Below are 24008 nucleotides of genomic sequence, written 5' to 3'. Positions count from 1 at the left end.
ATTAAGACAGATATACACTGAGTTCACAAAAAATGTACTATGAAAATATATGATGGATTTGTTATAATCATTAGGAGGTAACTCTCCTTACACACTACTAGATAACTATTATGTGTATGACCTTCTACCATTAAAATTTTACAACATGTCCACAGATCATTTAAATTCTGGACAATGTTAATAATTAATGAAATTGTAAAGAATTTGCATTTATTTCTAACTTTCTTTTAATCTGCATATCCCGTTGCTTGAGTTATAATGGGATAATTTTGTTAAGTAGTAAAAGTGCTGTGCAATTTTCATTAAATTCTGTAGGAATTTAGTAGAGTTTATGCTTAACACACAGAATGATGTTTACAATACTAGGTAAATTAGAAATAGGTTAATCTGTCATAAATACAATGTATGGTATACTAAAGGGAGATAATTTTGATGTTTTTGAAAGAACTTATTTTTTTCTCTTTTTTTTGTTTTAGCTTTGTTTAAGCATTTAGTCACTTCTTATGAATATTAGGAGATTTTTCATTAAATGGAGTGTTCCTACAAAGCATAGTATTACAAGTTTCACAATTTTAGATTGAAAGCAAGGTGAAATTTGAACATAAATGGCCTTAGGTAGTAAATGTGTACCTTTTAGTGTTCTGTTCATAAACAAACACAAAAAACACAACTCCCAAAGAAAGAAAAGAAAGCCACAAGGTTGTTTATGGTGAACTGTCCACATTATTTGGTCCTTAGATTTCTCTTCCATGACATGTGTCGTTGACTTAGAGGTTCTACATCTATTTTAGCCATTAAGTTTCCACATAGATAAGTTTGTTGTAGGTTTTAATTTTTTATAGATGATAATTTCATAGGACATTATCCTCAGTCTAAGTAATGTACTGACAACAATTATTTGGAAGATTTTGTAAAAAAAAATGTTTATCCCTTTGTGTACATTTTCATATTTCAATGCATTCTTTTAGGAAATGAGGTCATCTTAAATTCCGATGATTCTTGGTCTTTTTTCAACTTTTCTCATAGTCCTTGAAAATCATTTCAAAAGAAAAGAAAGATCATTTTTTGGAAACATGGAAATTTTAAATAAGATATCTGTTTTGTATATTTTGAAGTGTCACTCTCTCATGAATTAATTTAACATATTTAAATTGCTGCATGTCCATATCTTAAGGATAATCCTACATATGATAATAGTCAATCTGAAGCTAATATTTTGTGGAGGAGAATTGCGTATAATGGACTGTCAAATGCATGTGATTTAGGCATTAATTTATATACCCTGGAGGGGGGATACATGATGATCTCGGTCTTATTATTTTGATACAGATAGGTATGTTAAAATAGTTATCTTCTGTTTTCCTTCCTCAATCAAATATCAGAATGATGCTTTTGAAATGTAGAATATTTTTATTGTTATTGTTAGCTTTATTTTCATGAATCTTTAATTTTATAACTTGAGAATATTTAAAAAATGTTATATATAATATATGTAACAGCTATTGCTTAAAACTTTCTAAAAATTTTAACCAAAAAGGAAAAGACAAAATAAATCAGTAAAAAATTCTTAAACCTGAAGCTCAAATAAATATCTTCTCATTTGATTGAAAATATTGTAAATTTTCCCTGAATCATTACACGGTGACCAGTGGAGCATGTCAGTACATGGTGACCAGTGGAACAGGTATAACTGATCTCATCCTTTGTCCTGTCTTGGTTGTATGACAGAAGTTTCACATTAGCCATGATGACAATAGATATAAGAAGATGAGGTATGAGAGCCAATGACACAACTCTCCATCCAAGTCACATTTTATAAAAGTAAACCAATATACTGTTGGTCAAAGTACAGTCTTAAATACAGAGCCTTGGCTCACACCGAACAGCAAGCTATAAGACTAAAAAGGACCCCAAAAAATCACTAGAGTAAAACCATCCAAACAATTCAAACACCATATATACTCAGTTAATGTTCTCCAGTTTAAAATCTTACCAATTTGTTTTTATTTTACACCACAGACCACCCGTGTAGGAATGAATATTGTTTAGTTATTTAGATAACAATTAGACATTTACAGTTAACTTGTATATCCCTTGTGTTGGTGTTCCTATGTAATTTCATATCTTACTTTTGTCTTGTTGAGATTTGCAGATAATACTTTTGTGCAATACATTTAGTAGGAATGGTGGTATGCTAAGGAATTTTTTTGCTCTTCAATTTTTGGCCAAAGGCCATGATCTTTTTTAACCATTATACCATTGATTCTGTGCCTGACTAGTAAGATGGAATATAATTAATGGGTAATAAATGTTATTTATTGCTATTAGAATGAAATCAGGTATAATTACACAAAACATGTAAAAAGTTTTAAAATGTGGTGGATTTTGATTCATCCCTATCAAGTCTTGTTGTGAAATGTTGCAAGTTCTCTTTGGATACATAGCATGCATGGATGAAATTCCCCCTTTTTTTTGGTAAAGAATTTTCATCTTCTCTTTAAGTTTGTGGTAGAAGTAGGTCTTATCATTGATTAGAAACTTAAACTTTATACTTTTGTAAACGTTGGTTTTTATACCTTGGGAGTATAAGCTGGCAAGCTGATTGCTTTAGCTTTTGAGAGACTTGTATGAATGATGTTGTGGTGTAGATATAGGTGAGACTTAGGCATTAGTCAAATGATAGCAAAAAGGAAAAAAAGAGTATCATACATGAATCTTGACACTTCAAAATGAAACATGACAACGGCAACACTTCGTAAAAACTTGCTAAAATAAGAAATACAAAATGATTATATAAAGCTCTTTAGCAAGGGTGTGGGAGTTTCTTGCTGCATTGAAGACCCATTGGTGGCCTTTGGCTGTTGTCTGCTCTATGGTCGGGTTGTTGTCTCTTTGACATATTCCCATTTTCCATTCTCAATTTTAAGTAAAATTATTATATATATATATATATAGATCAAAATGAGTTGTTTGTTTTAAAACAGAAATTTTGGGAAATTATCAAACCTTTTGCATCCTGATTTTGCTGATTTTGAGAGTCGGTGTGCGTTTAAAGAAAAAAATTACAATAGCAAACCCACAAAATAAGAAGAAAATACACAAGTGTTAAGCATTGTATTGGGTACAACCCTCACGGTAGCATGTACACAGAAACATGATGTGAGATCTTACTGCCTGACTAAACAGAATCAATGTGTTGCATGCCAAATCTCCAATTACTGCCAAACATTCCGGTGAACTTTTCTTCTCCATTCAATAAAGTCTGTCAACTCTCTTTGTCAGAACTTTAAAATTCACATTTGAATAAAATGTATTTTGCATGTGGATTGATCTATCAATTAGTCATAGTAAATGGTTGTACTTCGGTAGAGGTCAATGAATGAAATTTTCCTTGAGAAATGGTATTTTTGAATAATTCTTAGCTTTCTTGCATGACAATGTCAATTTAAACATTGCTGTTAAAATATTTAATTAAATTTTTTGAAGGTTTTCATACATCACTTGTTCCAAAAAAACAAAGTTTATTGTTTGTATGAAAGTTGAAAGAGGGCAAGTTATACAATAAATAGGTTAAGAGGGTAAAAACAAATAATAATTTAAAATGGTTGCACTAAGAGCCACTGATTAAACAACTTTTTTGCGGACTATTTTTTTTAAGTTAGTTTGACTGGAAAATCAGAGTGATTAAAAAATTTAAGAATAGTCAAAAAATTTAAATGTGAAATTTATAAGAAGTTATTTAATGAGCTGAGTGAAGGAGAAGAAAGTTTATAATTGGACTAGATACAACATACCAAGGTTTACTTCTATTTGTTTTTCTGTTGTAAAAAGGGATTTGTGTAAAATGCACTTACTATGTACAAGGTACATACAAAAACATATGACATTTTAGTCTACATCAAACACTGGGCCACACACAGCTAGTTCTGTCATCCAATCATATTAAAGGCAGTCATCCAAAACTTTATCGGGGTCATTGTCATAATATTTCCGCTATTGTTACTCCTTCTTAACTAAATATTGGTTCTGTGCTATAAAGTAAATATTTCAAAATTCAATGACCTTCACAATTTTTAAAATAATTTCTCTCTGTGATTAGTATTTGAAATACTAAATACAAATAAAGTGCAAATCTCCTGTGAAATCATAACCAGTTAACAAACAGATTGTAGAAAAACAGGCAAAATTTGATCATTTACTGTACAAAAACAACTTCATGGTAATCTTATAATTATATATAATAATCATTGTTTTCCCTTTGGAATGCCTGCTAATAAAAAGGAGTTTATGTGAGTATAGAATCAGTATTAAATTGATCTGACTCCTGATCGCCAGGTAGAGGGGGATATCTCAGAATGTTTTGTTTCTATTTACAAGTATTGCTCTCAAAACTTTGTTTTATAACCATGTTATTTATTCCATGCCCTATAATTGAGTCAGTTTTTTGTGTCAGGAAGAGAAATCATTTTGAAACAATGAAAATGAATATGTCATGATTATTTTAGATCTACTGTCAAAACTGCTTTAATATCAGTGATCATGACCTTTTGGCCATCTTTGAAGTCAGAATGTTTAGATTTGGCATGTGAGGAGTATAAAGAAATACATTGTCAAGGGAGAGACTTTCCCCTGGTATACTGTAACATGCATGCACTCTAGATTCCACAATTTATTCTCATATTTTTAGTGTGCATGTGGATTATAAGTAAATTTTGAAATCAATATGTTACAAGGGTCTGTCATTATATATATCAGTGCTGATATGATATTTATATGATATAAAATTTTGACCAAACTATGTTATTTTACAGCTGGTGGCAGATTAGAGGAAGAATTAGCGTATACAAAGGCCACAGTAGGTGTTGGTAGTGGTACCACCAGTGAACTTGTTATTCAAACACCAAAAGAAGGATCGAATATATTAACACAAAAATCTTTATTGTTACATTTAGAAACGTTACTCAGAGTTACAGAGATAGAAGTAGACCTGTTTGAAACGTAAGTACCATAGCCACACAACCTCAAATACATGTCTTTATATTGAGAGAAAAAATAATTTAATTCATATGTTTATTTTTGTAAAACATTTCAAGAACAAACAGTCTAATTGGAGGATTGTATAATCTATCCACTGCTGTTAAAATAATGATAGTTTTCATTACAAGGCAAAGACTAGGAATTTCATATAGTGAGTTCAGAAAATAAAAATAGAGCACCATTTTATATTATTTTGAATAATAAAAAAACAAAATTTCTTTTTCAGGACATGGAAATTTAATGATATATGTTATTTAGCTGAATTCCCTATTTTTGATGACCCATTTATTGATGGAGTAAGTATTATACTTTTCATTTCATGAGTTGTCTCCCTTAATTTAGAATTTTCTAGCTTATATTCACTTTTTTATGTGAAACTGCTCTGATTTTGTAGGGGATTAAGTTTGTTTTTTTAAACAACCAAAGGAATAAATAAATACTGACCTAATATATATTAGAAGCTTTCATTTCAGTCCCTCAAACTAGAAAGCACCTGATTTATCAAAACTTGCACGACTATATGTATGGATGGTCAAGTACAAAATTTTCCAATCCTGAAATGAGGTTGTTAATTCTAAAGAAGATAACTACTGTATATTGTTTAAAGCTTTGTGAAGGGTCAATATAGATTTGAGTTTTCTAAGTGATGTGTATTTTGTCTATAACACTAGGGTGTAACTACTTTTACATTTTCCACACTCTTTTTTAAATGAGAACAAATATATATGCAAAAAGGACTTTTTTCATATTTCATGTCCTGTTTATTTTTTATATTTATTTTTATCTTCTTCAGATCATCCAAAAGATAACACCTTGTGTGATTATAACACCTCTGGATTGTTTCTGGGATGGTGCTAAAGTTCTTGGTCCCCATAATTCAGTCTGGACTACATTGTAAGTATACCTATAAAGTCGGTGTTCACCTGCATCTCAAATTTCAGGCTTGTTTCAAAGCTCAAAATAGCCAGATGGATTTTGAGTTTGTTTAACTTCAAGGTTTTATTGTTAGTACAAGTTAATAAAGTTCCCTGTATATTTCCTTTTTTAAATCTGCAAAATCTTTTATTGTAATAGACAAATATGACAAAGTAAAAGAAAACTTGTTGACAAATAAATACAACAGTTCTCAACAAGTGTTGAGTAAAATCTCATTTTGAGCAGTTGTTGGAGCTTAGGTATCAGTTGAAATATATTTTGGCACCCCTATTATTGATAAAGAACTACTCTGTCTCTTTCTCTCTCAAGGAGCACCTGCACAATTGTTTACAAATGTGAATTGTGAATATTTTGTGAAACAATTCTCTTCTACAGAGTGATGATTTTACAAAGCACTTGCTGATGAAAACTGTGTTACATATGCGAGCTTGTTAACCTTATGTAACATTAAGGAAAGCTTGGTTAATTATCCCTCCTGGCATCTGTCGAATTATTCTGACATTGGTACTCCTCTGTCCTGAATTCCTGGCAGGATATTTACCATCCTGGGTGGTCATCTGGGGGTACAGGCCTTCCAAAATGTGTGATCAACAATTGAAGGCTTTATAGCATTAATTTAGTAGGTAGAAATAAAATGTTTGTGGAATTTTTAATTGAACTTCAGGTAGGGCAAGTTTCCAAAGAAATGATTAAACTTGCAGTATATGTAGTGTATTATGACAGTAAAGTAGTTTTCCATTATATTCTTGTAAGATTCAGAAAGGTTTACATTCTATAATATGCAGTTTTTTTACCCATAGAACGTGTCCAGTTGATTATAAGTTTATACTTTCGACAAGAAACACATTTAAAAACAGATAGGTTAAGGTTAATTAGGTCTTGGATATTAAATTTTGAAAATGAACCTCATGAACAAAAATACATAACAAACTAATGAATAAGACAAATTTCTACACTAGAAACATCTATATTTTAGTGGTACACAAGTTATTGAATACAAATTGTTCTAAGAAAAGTAATTTTGTGGTATTTAATGGACAAAGATGATGAGGATTCACCATAAAAGTTTTTACATAGAATTGAAATATTCTGATATTAAAATTAGAGAGAGAGAGAAAAATAGACCCATCCTTTCTTCGTAAGATGAAAGAATTTTATAATTTTTTTACAAGTTGCTTGTATATATTGGGCACATTAGCCATGGCGTTGTCAGTTTATTTTAGATTTATGAGTTTGATTGTTCCTTTGGTATCTCTTGTCCCTCTTTTAAGTCAAATTCTTCATTGATGAAACAATATAAGTTATTTAAACTATGATTTTTTTTTCAATCTGTTTAAAGAAGATAAATGTGGACAAAGGCAGTTAATTATGAAAGTTAAATTAGATTTTGACAAACAACAACCTGCTTGTGTTTACTTTAGAAGTCAGTTGTAAATTTCCTTCCTCCCTTGATGTTCTTTGATTATATCTCTATAGAATCATTAAAGTTCTGGGGATAGAGATTTAACTGTAGGTAATGAATGAAACATGGTAAACTAGGAAAATTTTGGAAGGAAATATCTTGTATTATGCTGTAGGCATAACTGATAACACAAAGTGGGTGGTCTAATATACACCTGTGATTTTGGTCAGACTTAAAACATTTGTTGTTGTTTTTCCAATGAAGGTGATTTATTGTTGTGCTCAAAATAAAATACCTGATTATGACACATATTTCTTTGACTTTTATCAATAAAGATTTATTTCTTTATGGCAGAATGAATTCATTTTTTACTGTTTTAGTCTTCTTTGAAGTTCTTTTCTAAGCTCTAAACAAGATAGCTGAGATTTTACTTTAGTTAAAATTTTATGTAAAATATTTTTGTTAAAAAAATAGTCAGACAAAAGAAGCAGATTTCCTTCAATCACATTAGAAATACAAAATTAAGATAGAATATTTCAGTATTATTTAGCCATTAATCTGTTAGAATTTCTGTCTCTTGTAAAAATTGCCTTTCTTACCCTACCAAAGATTCACCCAAGGACTTCATTATTTTAATAATTGCAAACTTTAATATTTACATTGCATTTCACTAATATCTAAATCTTTCCATAAATTTAAATCCATGGGAGGGCTTATATCTGTATTTAAATCATTTTTTTTTTTGTATTTCAAACTTGAATAAATAAATTTATATCTTATCTGATTACTAAAATATCCAAAAGGGATTTAACAAAAATATTATTTCAGATGTTATATACTACTATTATGATGTAAACTGAATATTATAGCTCAACCATAATAGGAAATCCATTGTGACATCATCATGTATCAAATTCAAACATTTGGTGATCAGGAAAATTTAAGAGATGCATTTCATCAAAAAAATTCTACCTCCCATTATCAGTAGACTTAATGATCAATGTGCTAAGTTGTTTGGACATAATTTTAATTAGGAAAAAAAAGTATTGGAAAGATATAGCACTGTCATTAGAATAAATGTGAGAAAATCTCAATTGAGAAAGGGATATACGAGTCAAAAAGGCAAAAATCAAAAGACATCATTCGTTCTTCATCAATATATTTCCCAAAAGAAATTCTGAATGGTAACTCAGTATAAAGCATGTTATCATAACTGTAGAAAATACAGTTTCTTTTTCTGTAAATATTTGTAATATATATTTAATTTCCCTGAAACAAGAAAATATGATTTAAGTATGGCAGTTAACCACTAACCTCCAAATAATCAGTTTTAGGAAAACACTTGTGTTAATTTTTGGCTTGCTGCTGAAATTATTCAATTTTCTCATTTTTGCAGTGCTTAAATATTACGTGATGTATTCTACCAGAAATCATTTGAGGAAATTTTGTTTATAGCATTTAAATTCCCAGTTTCAAAACTTGCCAAATACACAGCTTACTTGCAGATTATTTTGCAGTTATTCGGGAGAAAACATATGAAGTTGGTTTTATGCACTAATTGTTAATAGATTTCTCTTGATAATTTTTTCAGACCTATTCCATCTCTAAAATGGAAGAATTTAGACTCTTTTTATACACTAATTGTTAATAGATTTCTTTTGATATTTTTTTCAGACCTATTCGGAATTCCACCTCTAAAATGGATGATTCTTAATAGATTTCCCTTGATATTTTTTTCGACCTATTTCACCTAAAAAATGGAAGAGTTTATACTACAAGTTAATACATTTCTCTTGATATTTTTTTCAGACCTATTCCGCCTCTAAAATGGAAGAGTTTAGACCCTCAGAGTCTTATAGAATACATAGAGAACAATTATGCAGAAAGGATTCCAAAGGTTGAATTGATGAAGGAAATAATGAAAGAGGTAACAACAAGTACAAACTTTAATATATATTATGCTAATTAGATATTGACATCCTCATATCTTCGTTCATGCTGTCATTTACCTCTTTAATATGTTTGATCTGAATAAAGAGTCTCAATTCGTGCATTTTATTAATAAATTTTATTATTGATATGTTTTTGTACTATGTTACTGTGGGGTAACAAATTACCAACATTTAAAGTCAGTTTGTTACATAATGTGGAAGCTATGACAAATCGCTTGTGAAAACTTATCAATCAACCACACACATAGAATTGCATACTGTATATTGTGGTCACCTTAATGTCACTTTTTCATACATTTGCACTTCAAAGATTTCATTATTTTAATAGTAGTACAAGCAACATGCATGCCCTAATCAACATTCTGCAAGGTAAAAAAAAATGACAGAATAGATAAGATAAAATTATGAACAAAAAAAGTTTAATCTTCAACAGTTCTTCAGTTAGAGATAATCTTTAATGTAGTTCATCTTATTTGCAATATTTTTTATCAGTAACCCTTTGGGATATTTAAAATACAATACACCTCAAACACTGTTTATTAGTGAAATAGTTTTGTTTCAGAATTAAGTTACATACATTTTTTCAGATTTAACAAAAAGGTTTAATATTTATTACAGGCTGGTATTACCACAGGATACCAGGAGAGACCATGTTTAGATCCAACAGAAACCCAGTGCCCAGATTCAGCACCCAACAAACACTCTGGCTTGGTAAATACACTTTTTATTTAGTTAATTAGAAAAAAGGCAAATTATTTCACATCTAGTTCAAGTTATCAGTTAAGATTGATCAAGGTCAGTTATTCTAGAACAACCACTTATACTTAAGAATATATTCATCAAATATTACAGTAGAGGAATGTTCTGTGTCCCTTCAAGCACAAATAGGTCTGACAAAATGCATGTATTCAAACATGACATATGTAGATATATACCACCCTCACACTAGATTTACCAAGACATATAATGACATGGAAGAGTTTGTTTATGCAGTGAATTCTCTAAGAGGATTTCCATTCATGTGTATTTGTTAGTATTACTGACTATAAAGTAACCGATAGTAGTTAATGCAATGACCTCTATGACCTTGTGACATATTTAGAATTGAATAGAACAGGTATACCAGACGTTTTACTTTGTAATATGATGAACAGGCAGTGCAAAGGAAAACATTTATCAAAAAGATATTTTAGACAATGTTGAATTCTGTCTTTAATAAGGACTTGTGCTTTGTAAAGGATCTCCAGTTAATTAGACAATCGAGACTACTTTACAATAGGGCTTTAATTTCCACGTTTTTATGGTTAAAGTCTTTGAACATTGAACCGACCCTTGGTTTATAGATGATCATTGTGACTTTTTTATGTACATTCAACACCCACCATGTTTTTTAAAGGGCGAACAATTGTATAAGGTTGGAATGTTTAGAAGTTATTGACTCTGGTATTATGTTACCCTGGGTGTAATTAAGATGGTCAAACCTACCACTATGTTTTATCTCCTAGTTAAATCACGAAACTTACACCCAAAAAATTTACTCATCAAAATTACTATACAATAGATATGTGAACAAAGAAAGAACAAATCTTAGATGAAAAGCTCTCATTTTATGAAAGACAAATCATAATCTTATAAAAAGATTTTTATTTTGGTGTCAATTTTAATAAGCTCAATATCAACTTTTTAAATAGAACTATAATTTTTAATATTTTTCAAATTGCAAGTCACGCTAAGTTTCTTGAATGAACTAAGGTAATTGATAGTGCATTTAGTAAGTTTAATTTTTAATGTCATACCATGAAAAATGGAAAAGAAAATCCTCATGTGGTCTCTTAATGTATTTTTTCTCAAATAAAATTATCCTAGTGGTACAATTTAATGATAAAACTGAAATATGGTATGATTGAAATGTAAAGAATGTTATTTTAGATCCCAGACATTGGAGCTGAATTAACAAATGGATGCAATGGATTTGCTGAAAATTTAATGCAATGGCATGAAGATTTAATAGTTGGAGGGGCAAAGAAAAATAAAACTGGCCATATTGTCAGGTAGGTCAAGATAGATAAATGAGGTCAAAAGTTTTATAGATTTTGGCAAAAAAATGTAACTAATGTTGTTACAAAAACAGTGAATATCCTTGCCAAAAATTGTAAGTGTTTTAAAAAGAAAACCCATGTAATGAAAATATCTGTTTCATTTTAGTGTGCATTGTTTACATCAACAATCTAGATTGATGGTCTCTCTGCCCTTACACTGAAAATATATGTAAATATTTCACTGTGCAATTTTTTGGTTGAAAAGAAATTTTTTTAAAATAAATTTATATATCAGGTCAGAAAGTTGAAAATGATTTAAGTGATTATGTTTGTCAGTAGGTTGATGGTCTGTAGCGAGTCACATTGTATAGGTGACAGTTTCTATAAAGGATGAGTTTTCTCTATTGGGTAATCAGTACAATCGACTCTTGCCAACTCTCTTTACAAATCATTCTATAGTATACCCTGAATTATTTTACATTGACCCACTCTCAGTTTATTACTTTTTATCAAAATACTTTTCATCAGTATTATGAATTGAAAAAAATCCTACTTGAATAGAAAGTATTACATATATTATATGTGAGTAAAAGATAAAAAAGATGAACACAAAATAAAAGTATTCAGTTTTATAATCCATTTATACACCCGTCATGGATTTATTACTTAAAAAATAAATCTCATACACATGGTAATTCAAAGTAGGTCAAAATATGAGACCAAAGCATGTTGACTTGGTGGTCTTCTGACTGATGATAATTTCTTTGGATGAGGAACTATAAATATTTTGATATGTACTTTATGCTGTGTTGCAGTGCAGTGCTCTGTTGTCTAAGTCAAATTTCAATATGTACTTTATATGGCCTTTGTCTGTTATCTGCTCTTTGGTCGGGTTGTTGTCTCTCCGACATATCCCCTATTTCCATTGTCAATTTTATTTATGTTACAGAGCTGAAGCAATGCAGTCAGTTGTGCAGTTAATGGCAGAGAAATCTCTGTACGAGTTCTGGCAGGACGACTACAAAGTACACAGCATTGAATGGAGCCAAGCTAAAGCCAAGCAGGTCTTGGAAACTTGGCAAAGAAAGTTCATAGAAGTATGTACCACTCCTTGAATCAGCCATGTTTACCACTAAATAACAAAATAATAATTTGAAAAAATTAAATGTCGATATTGTTTTAAAGGATTGATAAAGTTTTGGTCTTCTGTAATAATTTTGAATGAAGACAAAAATATACTTTATGTATTTGTCATTAGGTTTCACAAATTCCTCCTCTTTCATTACTTCCTTAATGGGAAATGTTGATTTGTGTGTATACAATGAGTTTTTCAATGAGTTTAAATGTTGTAGATGACTTTTAGTACTATCATTTTTCACATTATGCAGTTTCATCAAAATTTAAAATAAAACTTAACATTGTATAATTTGTTTTGTTTTAGGTTGTATCTGGAATGACCGGTGCCCAGAACACTTCTGATTCTGTGCATGCCTTTGCTACTACCTCATTACTTGACATGATGACAGAGTTTTCTGGTATTAGTGTTGTCAGAGTGGCATTTGGTTACATACTTATGGTAAGTTTCTGGTATTAGTGTTGTCAGAGTGGCATTTGGTTACATACTTATGGTAAGTTTCTTGTATTAATGTGGTCAGAGTGGCATTTGGTTACATACTTATGGTAAGCTAGTCATATACACAGGAAAATGCATAAATACTAATCAATAAATCATACCAAATAGGAAATGTATTCATAAACAGTATAAGTCAATCATTTCTGATTTTATCAGAGGAAAACAAATGTGTAAATATTGGTTCCATGAGAGTAACATTTCTAGAGTTCCATTCCATTTTATCAACATTACTTTTCATAAGGCCAAAAAAAATATATGTCTGTTTACGGTTACCTGACCAACCCTATTTTGAGCGCCGACCCTAAGCCATTTTATTTCCTTTGTAAAGTGAAAAATAAAATGAACTTTTGTTAAAAGTGAAGATAGTGTTGCCTGTTACATCCCAATGTTCATAATCATGAATATGATAGCAGTTTTGAGGAAATTCACGACTCGTGTGCTGAAATAAACATTTTACCGCCATTTTTTTCCAATCAATAACAAAGGGAAATAATCCAATCATTAAAAATACGATAAACTCTGCCCATAGACATCTCTGACCACGGCCAGACGAACCGCACAACTTAAAATCATGGCGCAAAAAATAAAATGGAAAAAATAATAAAATGGAAATACTGACCTACCTACCCTATTTGTTTTGATGATGTAACCTTAAACAGGCATATATTTTTTTTTTGACCTAACACATTGAAAGAAAACATGTATTCTGTATGGATGTTAAAATTTCTGTTAGACATGTATGGTGTCTGTTTCCTATAAACATATTAATTATATCCTGACCAGCAACATGTTTTATATTACAGATTATATATGCATGTGTATCATTGTTGAAGTGGAACAATGCTGTACAATCACAGAGTGGTATAGGGATTGCAGGGGTACTGTTGATTGCTTTATCTGTAGCGGCTGGGCTTGGCATCTGCTGTGTTCTAGGGATACCATTCAATGCAGCCACTACACAGATCATACCATTTCTAGCTTTAGGATTAGGAGTGGATGATATGTTCCTCATTGCTCATACATATTCTGAAAACTCAGAAAAGAAAAATATTCCATTAAGTGTAAGTATGAGATATGTGTAGCGTGATTACTAGTGGTTGAATGGTTGAGTGTTATAAGTGTAAGTATGAGATATGTGTAGCGTGATTACTAGTGGTTGAATGGTTGAGTGTTATAAGTGTAAGTATGAGATATGTGTAGCGTGATTACTGGTGGTTGAGTGGTTGAGTGTTATAAGTGTAAGTATGAGATATGTGTAGCGTGATTACTAGTGGTTGAGTGGTTGAGTGTTATAAGTGTAAGTATGAGATATGTGTAGCGTGATTACTAGTGGTTGAGTGGTTGAGTGTTATAAGTGTAAGTATGAGATATGTGTAGCGTGATTACTAGTGGTTGAGTGGTTGAGTGTTATAAGTGTAAGTATGAGATATGTGTAGCGTGATTACTAGTGGTTGAATGGTTGAGTGTTAACACCAAGTGCAGGCCCGTAGCCAGGAATTTCCAAGGAGGGGTTCGTTGGACTCATGAACTCGACTTTAACAGTCACAATTTGAACAAAATGTTGACTTTAACAGTACTTATTTGATTTCAAGGGGGGGTTCATCCGAATCCCCCTGGCGTCCGAACCCCCCTGGCTACGGGTATGAAGTGTTTATCTTATTGATTCTTTATTGTGGTTCTTTAAAATTCATTTCAAAGTTATCCTTACAATGCATTTTAAGAAATATTATTTTTACTTTGAATTGGTTTGTTTCAGTATGAAAATGTAGTTTGCTTCATTTAACTATTTCTATTTGTAGGAGCAAACAGGGGAATGTTTAAAAAGAACTGGTGTGACAATTTTATTGACCTCCGTCAACAATATGCTGGCTTTCTTTACAGCAGCTATCATACCGATTCCTGCCTTGAGGGCATTCTCTTTACAGGTAGGTGAAATATATCATTATATTATAGAATCTTTATTTTTCTATCAAGAAATGTGTGATTGAAAATACTCTCTTAGTTTTAGTGATTAAAACAGATAAAAAAATTAGACTTCTGATAACAAAATATTTGAAGTTGATTTGATTTTATTCCATCACTCCTACTCTATTTCAGTGTCTGGATAATTTTTGAACCCACCAAAACATTGGATTTATTAATGAACAACATGTCTGTATGTTAATCTGCTTTGATGTTCTTTTAACCAACAAAACATAATGAGGATTTCCATCACTTTTATATTATCTTATAAAAAAAAATTAAATTAATATTTTCCTATAATAATATTTGTATTTCAGGCAGCTATTTTGATCCTGTTTAATTTAGCCTCAATAGTTCTAGTCTACCCTGCTATATGTAGTATGGATCTCCAAAGAAAAGATGACAAAAGAATAGACATCTTCTGTTGCTTTCAAAGGTCAGTTTAGTATTTATAATCTGTGTGTACAGGAAAAAAAGCCAGGAGACCAAAAGATTTTCACTGATTTAACCATTCTAAAATCCTTCTTAAATTTTAACACCGATTTAAAATGATGTAACAGTATTGCAAATGTAACACAAAGATATATGCTAAAATGTGTAAGTAATTTTGTTGTGGTTCATCAAACAACATCAGTTACATTTCACTTTGATTAATTAATCAAAAACTTAAATGAAATGCAAATTGTTGAATTTAAACTTTTATTTTAGTTTTGCTGACACTAGAAACCTTGTGATGCAGTTACAACCCCAGCATGACTTCCAGTCCCGGGACCAGAGTCCACCACCAAGTTATAGTCCACCCCAGTACAGTCCTAGTCCTCCTCCTAGTTATGCTTCATCAGCACTTCACAACACCGTTACCCAGACTGCTCCTGATGGTGTACATACAGTCACGAGTCTAGCCCCTAATGAAGGGGTATTTGTACCTAGAGGACAGCTAACTACAGGTATGTTTGAATGTTGGCCTATTTACTGTCATCCTTGGTCTCCTTTTAGTCACATTACAGTCTTACTAGTAATCAATATGTACTTTTAATGAAGGGGTCTTTGTACCAAGAGGACAACTTGCTACAGGTATGTTTAAATGTTGGCCTATTTACTGTCATTCTTGGTCTCCTTATTATAAAATACCTGTCTATCTAGTATATGTACCCCAAATGAAGGGGTATTTGTACAAAGAGGACAACTTGCTACAGGTATGTTTAAATGTTGGCCTATTTACTGTTATCCTTGGTCTCCTTATTATAAAATACCAGTCTAACTAGTAATCAATATGTACTTCTAATGAAGGGGTCTTTGTACCAAGAGGACAACTTGCTACAGGTATGTTTAAATGTTGGCCTTTTTACTTTCGGTCTTCTTATTATAACATACCAGTCTAACTAGTAATCAATGTGTACTTCTAATGAAGGGTCTTTGTACCAAGAGGACAACTTGCTACAGGTATGTTTAAATGTTGGCCTTTTTACTTTCGGTCTTCTTATTATAACATACCAGTCTTACTAGTAATCAATGCATACCTGTAAATGTGAGATCTTTACTGGTGTAGTCTAGTAATGTGTAATAGTACAACTGTCAGCTGGAACTTGTCAGGTTATAAAAGTGCACCTTACAAACAAGATATAATTAACATGACAGAAGAAATGATTCATTTATACCAACATTGTTTTATTAACAATTTATGATTATGGTTATTTTAATTTTTCACATAGAAGTACACTATTACAATATGCACTTTTGATCTAAATTAATGAAATATACATAAATACAATAATTACATGTAAAAATGTAGAGGTGTTCTGTTTAATTTCAATCTTAACCATGAATATATAATATAATTATAGATACTACAAGTTCATCATCTAGACAATGTCTTACTCCAGAAGAGGGGATCTCATGCCATCAAACATTTGCCATGGCTCAGAAGAAATGTCTGACAGCAACCTTTACCTCACTGGCAAAACAACATTATATTCCTTTTTTACAGAAGAAATGGGTCAAGGTCAGTGTTAATATAAAAAGTCAGGCAGTTTAAGTTAGAGCGTAATAATTGCAACTTACAAAAAACTGTATAAATTTATAAATATGGAGAGTGAGAAAATATTCCTTCATTTCTAATCTATTATAGGAACTTCATGAACCACAAAAATCAGTACTTTGTGTATAAATATAAAGTTTTTCCTTGATTGTTTCTTGGCAATTAGATTTTCTTCGAAATCCAATCCACTTGCAACATGTGGCTTTGTAAATCTAAATGTGCTGGTATTGTGCTTTCTGTAAATCTATACTCCAAATGTGCAGGTATTACATTTTCTTTGAAGAAACATAAAATCTGTAAAAACATGAAGACCCTAGAAAATGTTTACATTAAACTTTCATTGTGAAATTCATTGATGCATGATTTTATCTTTTAATTTATGTTTATGTCTGCTAAATGAACTTGTGATTATCCTTAGATAGTTTTTAAGTGGATGTATAAAAGCAGTCCTTTGAAATATCCAGGCTTTTTTCAAAACGTAAAAGTTTTAATACTTTTTTATGACAACTGTCTGCAGACTTTTATGGTTATTTTTAAAAGATATGGGACAAAAAATGTATAGAAATTCCTTTTTTTAAGGTTTTCACAATTGTTGGATTCTTGGTACTTTTATTCATTGGAATTTATGGAACAGCACAAGTTAAGGATGGACTGGACCTTACAGATGTTGTACCAAAAGATACAAATGAATACAAATTTCTAAAAGCACAGTCTAAATACTTTGGTTTCTACAATGTTTATATGGTAACAAAGGTTAGTATGGTTTTTATTCCTTTTTAAATGACAGTATAATACTGACGAATAGTATTTTGAAAGATTTAAACTTGAACATTTAAGCTTTGAAAATTGCAAAATATCTAACATTTACTTTTATTTCATCATTGTTTTTATGCTTCTTAAAGAATGAAAACATTTGTGCTTCTGTTACGTTAATTTGAAGAAGACATTTAGATATCTTGTCAAATGACAATATCAATCTACTCCCAATTTAAACCTTGTTAATGATTTGTTTCAGGATGGTTTTGATTATCCAAACAACCAACATCTACTGAGAGATTACCATCGAGCTTTCCAAACAGTTGGTAATATTATCAAGAAAAAAGACAACTCAATGCCTGATTTCTGGCTTGATATGTTCAGAGACTGGCTTAGAGGTATGTATATCATCACATTATCACTGGGTTAATCATTTATTTCAGTGTGAATTGTTGTGAAATATATATATTTAAAGTGATGAATTGTTTTAACAGTTGTTTACATTCAAATTATGAATTGAAAGCTATTATTCTTCCAAAAATGTTGAATATTGAAAAATGTTAGTCCAATCAATCAATACATATCTATCTATTTCCAGATATTCAGGTAGTGTTTGAGCGAGAGGTGTCTGAGAGAAGGATACATGAGGATGGTTGGTACTACAATGCCTCAGACATAGCTATACTGGGTTACAAACTGATGTTACAGACAGGAGATCTAGATAATCCTACAGATAAAACAAAGGTAACTTAACATTATATTTGGTTTACTTTAATATTTATCAGAATACAAACTTTAAAGTAAAGACAAATCTTAAAATCTTTTATTTTTGAGTATTATTACATATTAAAATAGTATAAGTTATTGAGAAAGTTTGAAATGTGGAGCAGTTTCTACAGTTGATATTGAAAAAAATGTAACTGACTCATTGTCGAAGGCTGTAAGGTAACCTATAGTTTTTAATTTCTGTGTCATTTGGTCTCTTGTGAAGAGTTATCTCATTGGCAATCATACCACATCTTCTTTTTTTTATATCTGTTAGAGTTATTTAATAATACAAATATATTATGACTGTAGGTGTTCCAGAACAAACTTGTGAATGATGATGGTGTGATCAACACTGAAGCATTCTATAATTATCTGACAGCTTGGGTATCTAATGATGCTATGACATATGCTGCATCCATGGCTGACTTCCACCCGATACCGTCCCAGTGGGTCCATGATTCTTATGATATATATGATCATAAAAGTGAGTTACTGTTTTTGTATAAACTTTTTTGATAACAATGGTTGGAATATACACTAACAATTTATTGTTGAATTTTTGTTTATTTTTGACAAGCATTCTGCATTTGAATATAAATTAAAAAAAAGTGGACTGTTAAAGGAGGATTTTTAAATTTAAGATTATCAAATTTTACAGATTTTTATGAAGATAACAGAACCTCACACTCTATTCTTTATTGTTTCAGTACCAAAAGCTCAGCCATTGATTTATGCCCAGATTCCATTTTATTTGAGCAACTTGTCAACAACAGAAGCGATTCTGGAGACAATTAAAGAAATGAGAGAAATATGTGATACTTATACAGATCGTGGATTACCTAACTATCCTAATGGAATACCATTCACATTCTGGGAGCAGTATATCAAACTTCGTCTGTACCTCTCTCTTGCTATACTGTGTATCCTAGTGGTTACATTCATCGTACTCACCGTTGTTCTCATGAACCCATGGCTGGCCAGTATTATTGTGAGTACAATTCTATGTTATTTATTTATTTATTTAGTTGAATATTTTTTTTTAAGGGAAACATTATTTTATTTATTCAAACATTGTGATTTTGGAGGAAAATTATTGTATGTTTAGAAAAAAAAAGAGTTTTAAGGAAGGAGTTTTTGCTTGGGGGGGGGGGGGGGAGGGCTGAATTAAATGCTTTGGACAAGATTGAAATGGTCATTCTGAAATAAAGTAATGAAGTTTAATCACAAATTTGTTGAATTGACAAAATTTGAATAATTTGTTATTGTTGGTTGTATACAGGTTGTGGTCCTGACAGTAATTATTGTGGAATTATTTGGATTAATGGGATTATGTGATATAAAACTCAGTGCTGTTCCTGCTGTTATTCTAATCATTGCTGCTGGAATCGGAGTGGAGTTTACAGTACATATTTCTGTGGTAAGTTGAACTCTCTGTACATCACTTTAAATTACCTTTATAGTTAGATGTTACTTCCATATATAATCATAATTTAGATGTTACTTCCATATATAATCATAATTTCGATGTTACTTCCATATATAATCATAATTTCAAACAGAAAATCAAATTAAAGTAGAAATATCAAAGTATGAGAAGAGAATCTTTGAATTTTAAAACACATCTATCTGTTTTTGTATCAAAATATTGAATTTTGTGTACTGAATGAAATATTTTCAAACCTGTAATAATATATTTTGTGTTTTTTCAGGGATTTTTAACTGCTATTGGATCTCGGGACAAGCGAATGGGAATGTCTTTAGAACACACACTTGCTCCAGTTATACATGGAGCTATATCTACTTTCATGGGAATTATTATGCTTGTTGGAGCAGAATTTGAATTCATTGTAAAGTAAGTTTTCATTTTCATTTATCTAATTTAGTTTTTAGAAAAGAATACCCTGTTTTAACTATTTGAATGAATCATCCAAATATACAAACAGGTCAGCCATAAAGAAACGGATTGAAATGCTGAAATAATTGGAATAAGATTTGAAAGTTTGTTTCTTGTGATATTTTTGTTCAAAATGGAATGACACAAAAAGAAAAATTAAGTGGTGCAGAATCAAATGTAAAATGATGGTGTTACAATTTTTACTTTGATAAAGATATTTGTGCTGCTTCAATGGTAAAAATTGATGAAAATGTGAATGTTCTAGATATATACAAAACATATAATCACATAGTTGGAAAAGTTTTAGCATATTTTACCTGATATAAATGGTATTTGTGTTTTGCGGTTTGAAATCATTCATCAAACTTTCACTGACTTGGGTGTTCTATAAATGTCTCTTTTCTGCAAATTAATGAACTCAATGAAATACAAAGTTACTCATAACCATGGAAACTGATACATAAAATATCAAATTTATTCACAGTACAGGAAGGTTAGGCAGTTTCTAATTAGTGTTAATTAATTTACAAAAAAAGATTTGAAGGAGTACGCTTGAGGCTGTTAGATAATCATTTGTTAGTTTTGATATTGTGTCTTTGCTATCTTGAAAAAGAATTAAGAAAACTGGATCTATTTTGTTATTTTTTCTTAAAATCAAAGTGCATTAGTGAAAATAAAAAGTCAAATATGATTTAGCTTAATTATTGATCATACATCAAGTTCTGACTATTTTCAAAACTTCTTTTAGTTTTATGGGGAGTAATGGTCTAATATTTTGATGAAAATGATTTATTGATAACTTAAAAACATTACTGACAAATACTGAACATTTGCAAAAATCTTGGTTAATTCCTGTTTAATTTATTCAATTTTTAGACTCAAAAACACTTTGAGCTTAACATATTGTATAAACATGTGTTTATTGTTAAAAATTTTGACCTCTAGATGTCTTCTTTGTGTTTGTTTCATTGGGTTGCCATCTTGTGAAGAAAAAAACTTTTTAAACCAGATTTTTCATATTTGCATTGTCATTTTCAAACTGTTTATCTGTTTTAATATATTGTAAGATAAAAGTTTGTTCCTTGATGATCTGCTGTCAAATCTAAAAGATAGTTTACTTTCATTTTTGAAAATATTTGATTATCAGAAAAACAAGAACACGGCAACCAATTCTGGTGAAAAGGCACTTCTGTCTTTTCTATAAATGTAGGATATGTAAGGTTGCACTTTATATTCATAATATGTGACAAATATTGTCAGTGTCTGTATGTGAGGTCTCCTAATTCTTAATATCAAAAAAGAGTTTTTATTTTTACATGTTCATATTAACAGATTTTTTGTGACATTTTATATTGGAATCTAATAAATTTCAATTGAGAAGGTTTTTTTGTGTAATAAAATTTTGATGATGGGATAAATTTTACCTTTTCCTTTGTTGAAAGATCACAGGTAATTTGATGGATCAAAGACACCTTTCATATGGTCTTATTATTTGAATTCGGTTTTAACCCTCTCTCTGAGAAAAGGAAAAAGTAATGCACCTTGTATTAAAGTTTCTTATATTAGGAAATCATACAAGCTTTATTAAGATGTTTGAAGGCTTATGTGATTAATTAAAATTTTCTCTATTGGACTAATCATTTGTGAAGGAAGTATAGCTCAACAAAGGGACAATTGTGACAAAATCGGCCAAGCGTGTAACATCAAACTTGTCCTTGGCTATTTTGCTCAGTGGTAATTACTTATAGACCACCCAAAACCTCTTTACAAACTTTCTCAACCATATAGACTGTATTCTGGAGCTTTAAAACTTTAAACCATTTAACCTGATAACTCTGCCAAAAATTTCCTAATCCATATGTTACATCTTTTCATTTTATACTTTTTTCGTCACTTTATTAAATAAAGTTAAGATTTGATTGAAATACAGTAAGAATGAATATATGTTGTCAGTATGCTAAGCTGAGTGGCGCTAGTATTTGATAGGAACACCCGATTTGGTTAACTTTCATGAATGGTGTATATTAAATTCAGTGTTCGCCTGATATTTTCTTCACTATAGTATGAAATACCTTATCTCCATATGTCATGACTCAGCTTGTTAATTTTTTATTGAATTAAAATCATAAAAAAGTTGAATGGAGGAATATTAATCCAGTATAATTACGTACAATGTACATACATCTGTATTCATCAACAGATTTCTATAGTATTCTCACAAAAGTTCTATATTAAGTTATCTTCAATTTTCATGGTGGTGCTACCCTAAATAAAAAAAAGGTAAGCCTAAAAAGGGGAATCGCTTTTTATAACTTCTGGAAAAGGTGGATTTTCAGTTAAACTGAACCTTTAAAACAAGGTCAATTTCTATAAATTTTCAATATTAAAATTATTTTTAATGATGGCAATGAAGAAAACTATTTTGTCCAAAAAACCTTCTTTTTCCTTTGAAGTAAGTACTTTGAGATTTTTATGTGTACTTAAACTTCTACCAAATGTTTTATATTACCTTCTAGTCAAATATTACTGTTTATTTTTTATTGGGGAAATCAAGAAGATATAAAAAAAAGTTATGTTTTTAGCTGGACCATGTTAAGATATGGACTGAATAAGACCACACACAAACACAAATTGTTAGGAAAGGTTAAAATGGAAATGAAATTAGCAGAAATTTACATTGCATTTAAACAGATGGAAGTAGCTTCATCAAATCTAAAAAGTAATTTGTTTATTCAACATCTGCAGAAGTTGCACGTACGGTTTTGATGATAAAGTATGTGATGGCTTATCCTGTTTCTACCTGCTGAACATAAGCCTATACCTGGAGGTCTAAACTTTTATTAAATTAATGTTTTCTCAATTACTGCCGATTACAATTATTAACCAGGTTTCTGGCTAAGGGTCGGGTTTAGTAGTTCTTAGTACAGATGATCAACTTTTAATTTTATCAAAATTAACCAGTACATGTCGATTTATAATATAAGCAGGTCTTATTATAAAAGATAAATTAAGCTAATGCAGACTTCTCTAAATTCAATAATTGAAATTATTTGGAACATATTTTTTTAAGAATTAGAAAAGTTTGAATTATGGATGCTGTTATTGCAATTTCTCTTTGAACTTTCTAATAGATCTAATTTGATGCAATTCCCATTAATAAGTTTGGATTGTGAACTTTCTAGTATAGATGTTATATATTGAGAAACTGAAGTATTTTCTCTGGCATACTTGCCTTACATTAATATATTTGGACATTGGAATGTATGTAAGGTCTCTTAACAAGTTCACGTTATAAATATGATAATCATAGTATGACAGTACTAATATTTTATCTCTTCAACATTTTCACCTGCAAGGTCATAAAATCAAGGTGGTCACTTTGTGACAACTGGTCCACAGGTGATCAGTGGCCTGAAGGGTCACACCGGATATTCATCCTTCACATTAATTATGGAGAACACTTGTTTTACAATGGTCGCATTAAAAGCCATTTAGTCTACTACTCCCATTGTCAGACAGAGACAGGCTTGACCCATATACAAGCTTTTAACTTGCACAGAAAAAAACATGATGTTACATCTAGTTTTCAAA

At 30.5% G+C, this 24008-nt stretch overlaps 1 protein-coding gene across 1 annotated transcript in view; it reads left to right on the top strand.

The window, feature by feature from the left end:
* The window catches only part of LOC139504171 (protein patched homolog 1-like), a 34490-nt gene that overhangs the window by 3910 nt on the left and 6572 nt on the right, over positions 1-24008 (top strand). Inside the window, exons 3-22 of the mRNA XM_071294238.1 lie at positions 4812-4998; positions 5264-5333; positions 5831-5931; positions 9185-9302; positions 9946-10038; positions 11257-11378; positions 12316-12463; positions 12808-12942; positions 13803-14060; positions 14799-14924; positions 15279-15397; positions 15670-15908; positions 16806-16963; positions 17579-17752; positions 18015-18153; positions 18354-18499; positions 18833-19007; positions 19231-19511; positions 19803-19940; positions 20233-20375. Of these exons, the coding sequence (XP_071150339.1) occupies positions 4812-4998; positions 5264-5333; positions 5831-5931; positions 9185-9302; positions 9946-10038; positions 11257-11378; positions 12316-12463; positions 12808-12942; positions 13803-14060; positions 14799-14924; positions 15279-15397; positions 15670-15908; positions 16806-16963; positions 17579-17752; positions 18015-18153; positions 18354-18499; positions 18833-19007; positions 19231-19511; positions 19803-19940; positions 20233-20375 (3070 nt within the window). The remainder of the gene's footprint in view (positions 1-4811; positions 4999-5263; positions 5334-5830; positions 5932-9184; positions 9303-9945; positions 10039-11256; positions 11379-12315; positions 12464-12807; positions 12943-13802; positions 14061-14798; positions 14925-15278; positions 15398-15669; positions 15909-16805; positions 16964-17578; positions 17753-18014; positions 18154-18353; positions 18500-18832; positions 19008-19230; positions 19512-19802; positions 19941-20232; positions 20376-24008) is intronic.

Source organism: Mytilus edulis, chromosome 1 (assembly GCF_963676685.1).
Source record: "Mytilus edulis chromosome 1, xbMytEdul2.2, whole genome shotgun sequence".
NCBI classification, from domain to species: domain Eukaryota; kingdom Metazoa; phylum Mollusca; class Bivalvia; order Mytilida; family Mytilidae; genus Mytilus; species Mytilus edulis.
This window is presented reverse-complemented; position numbering and strand designations above follow the sequence as displayed.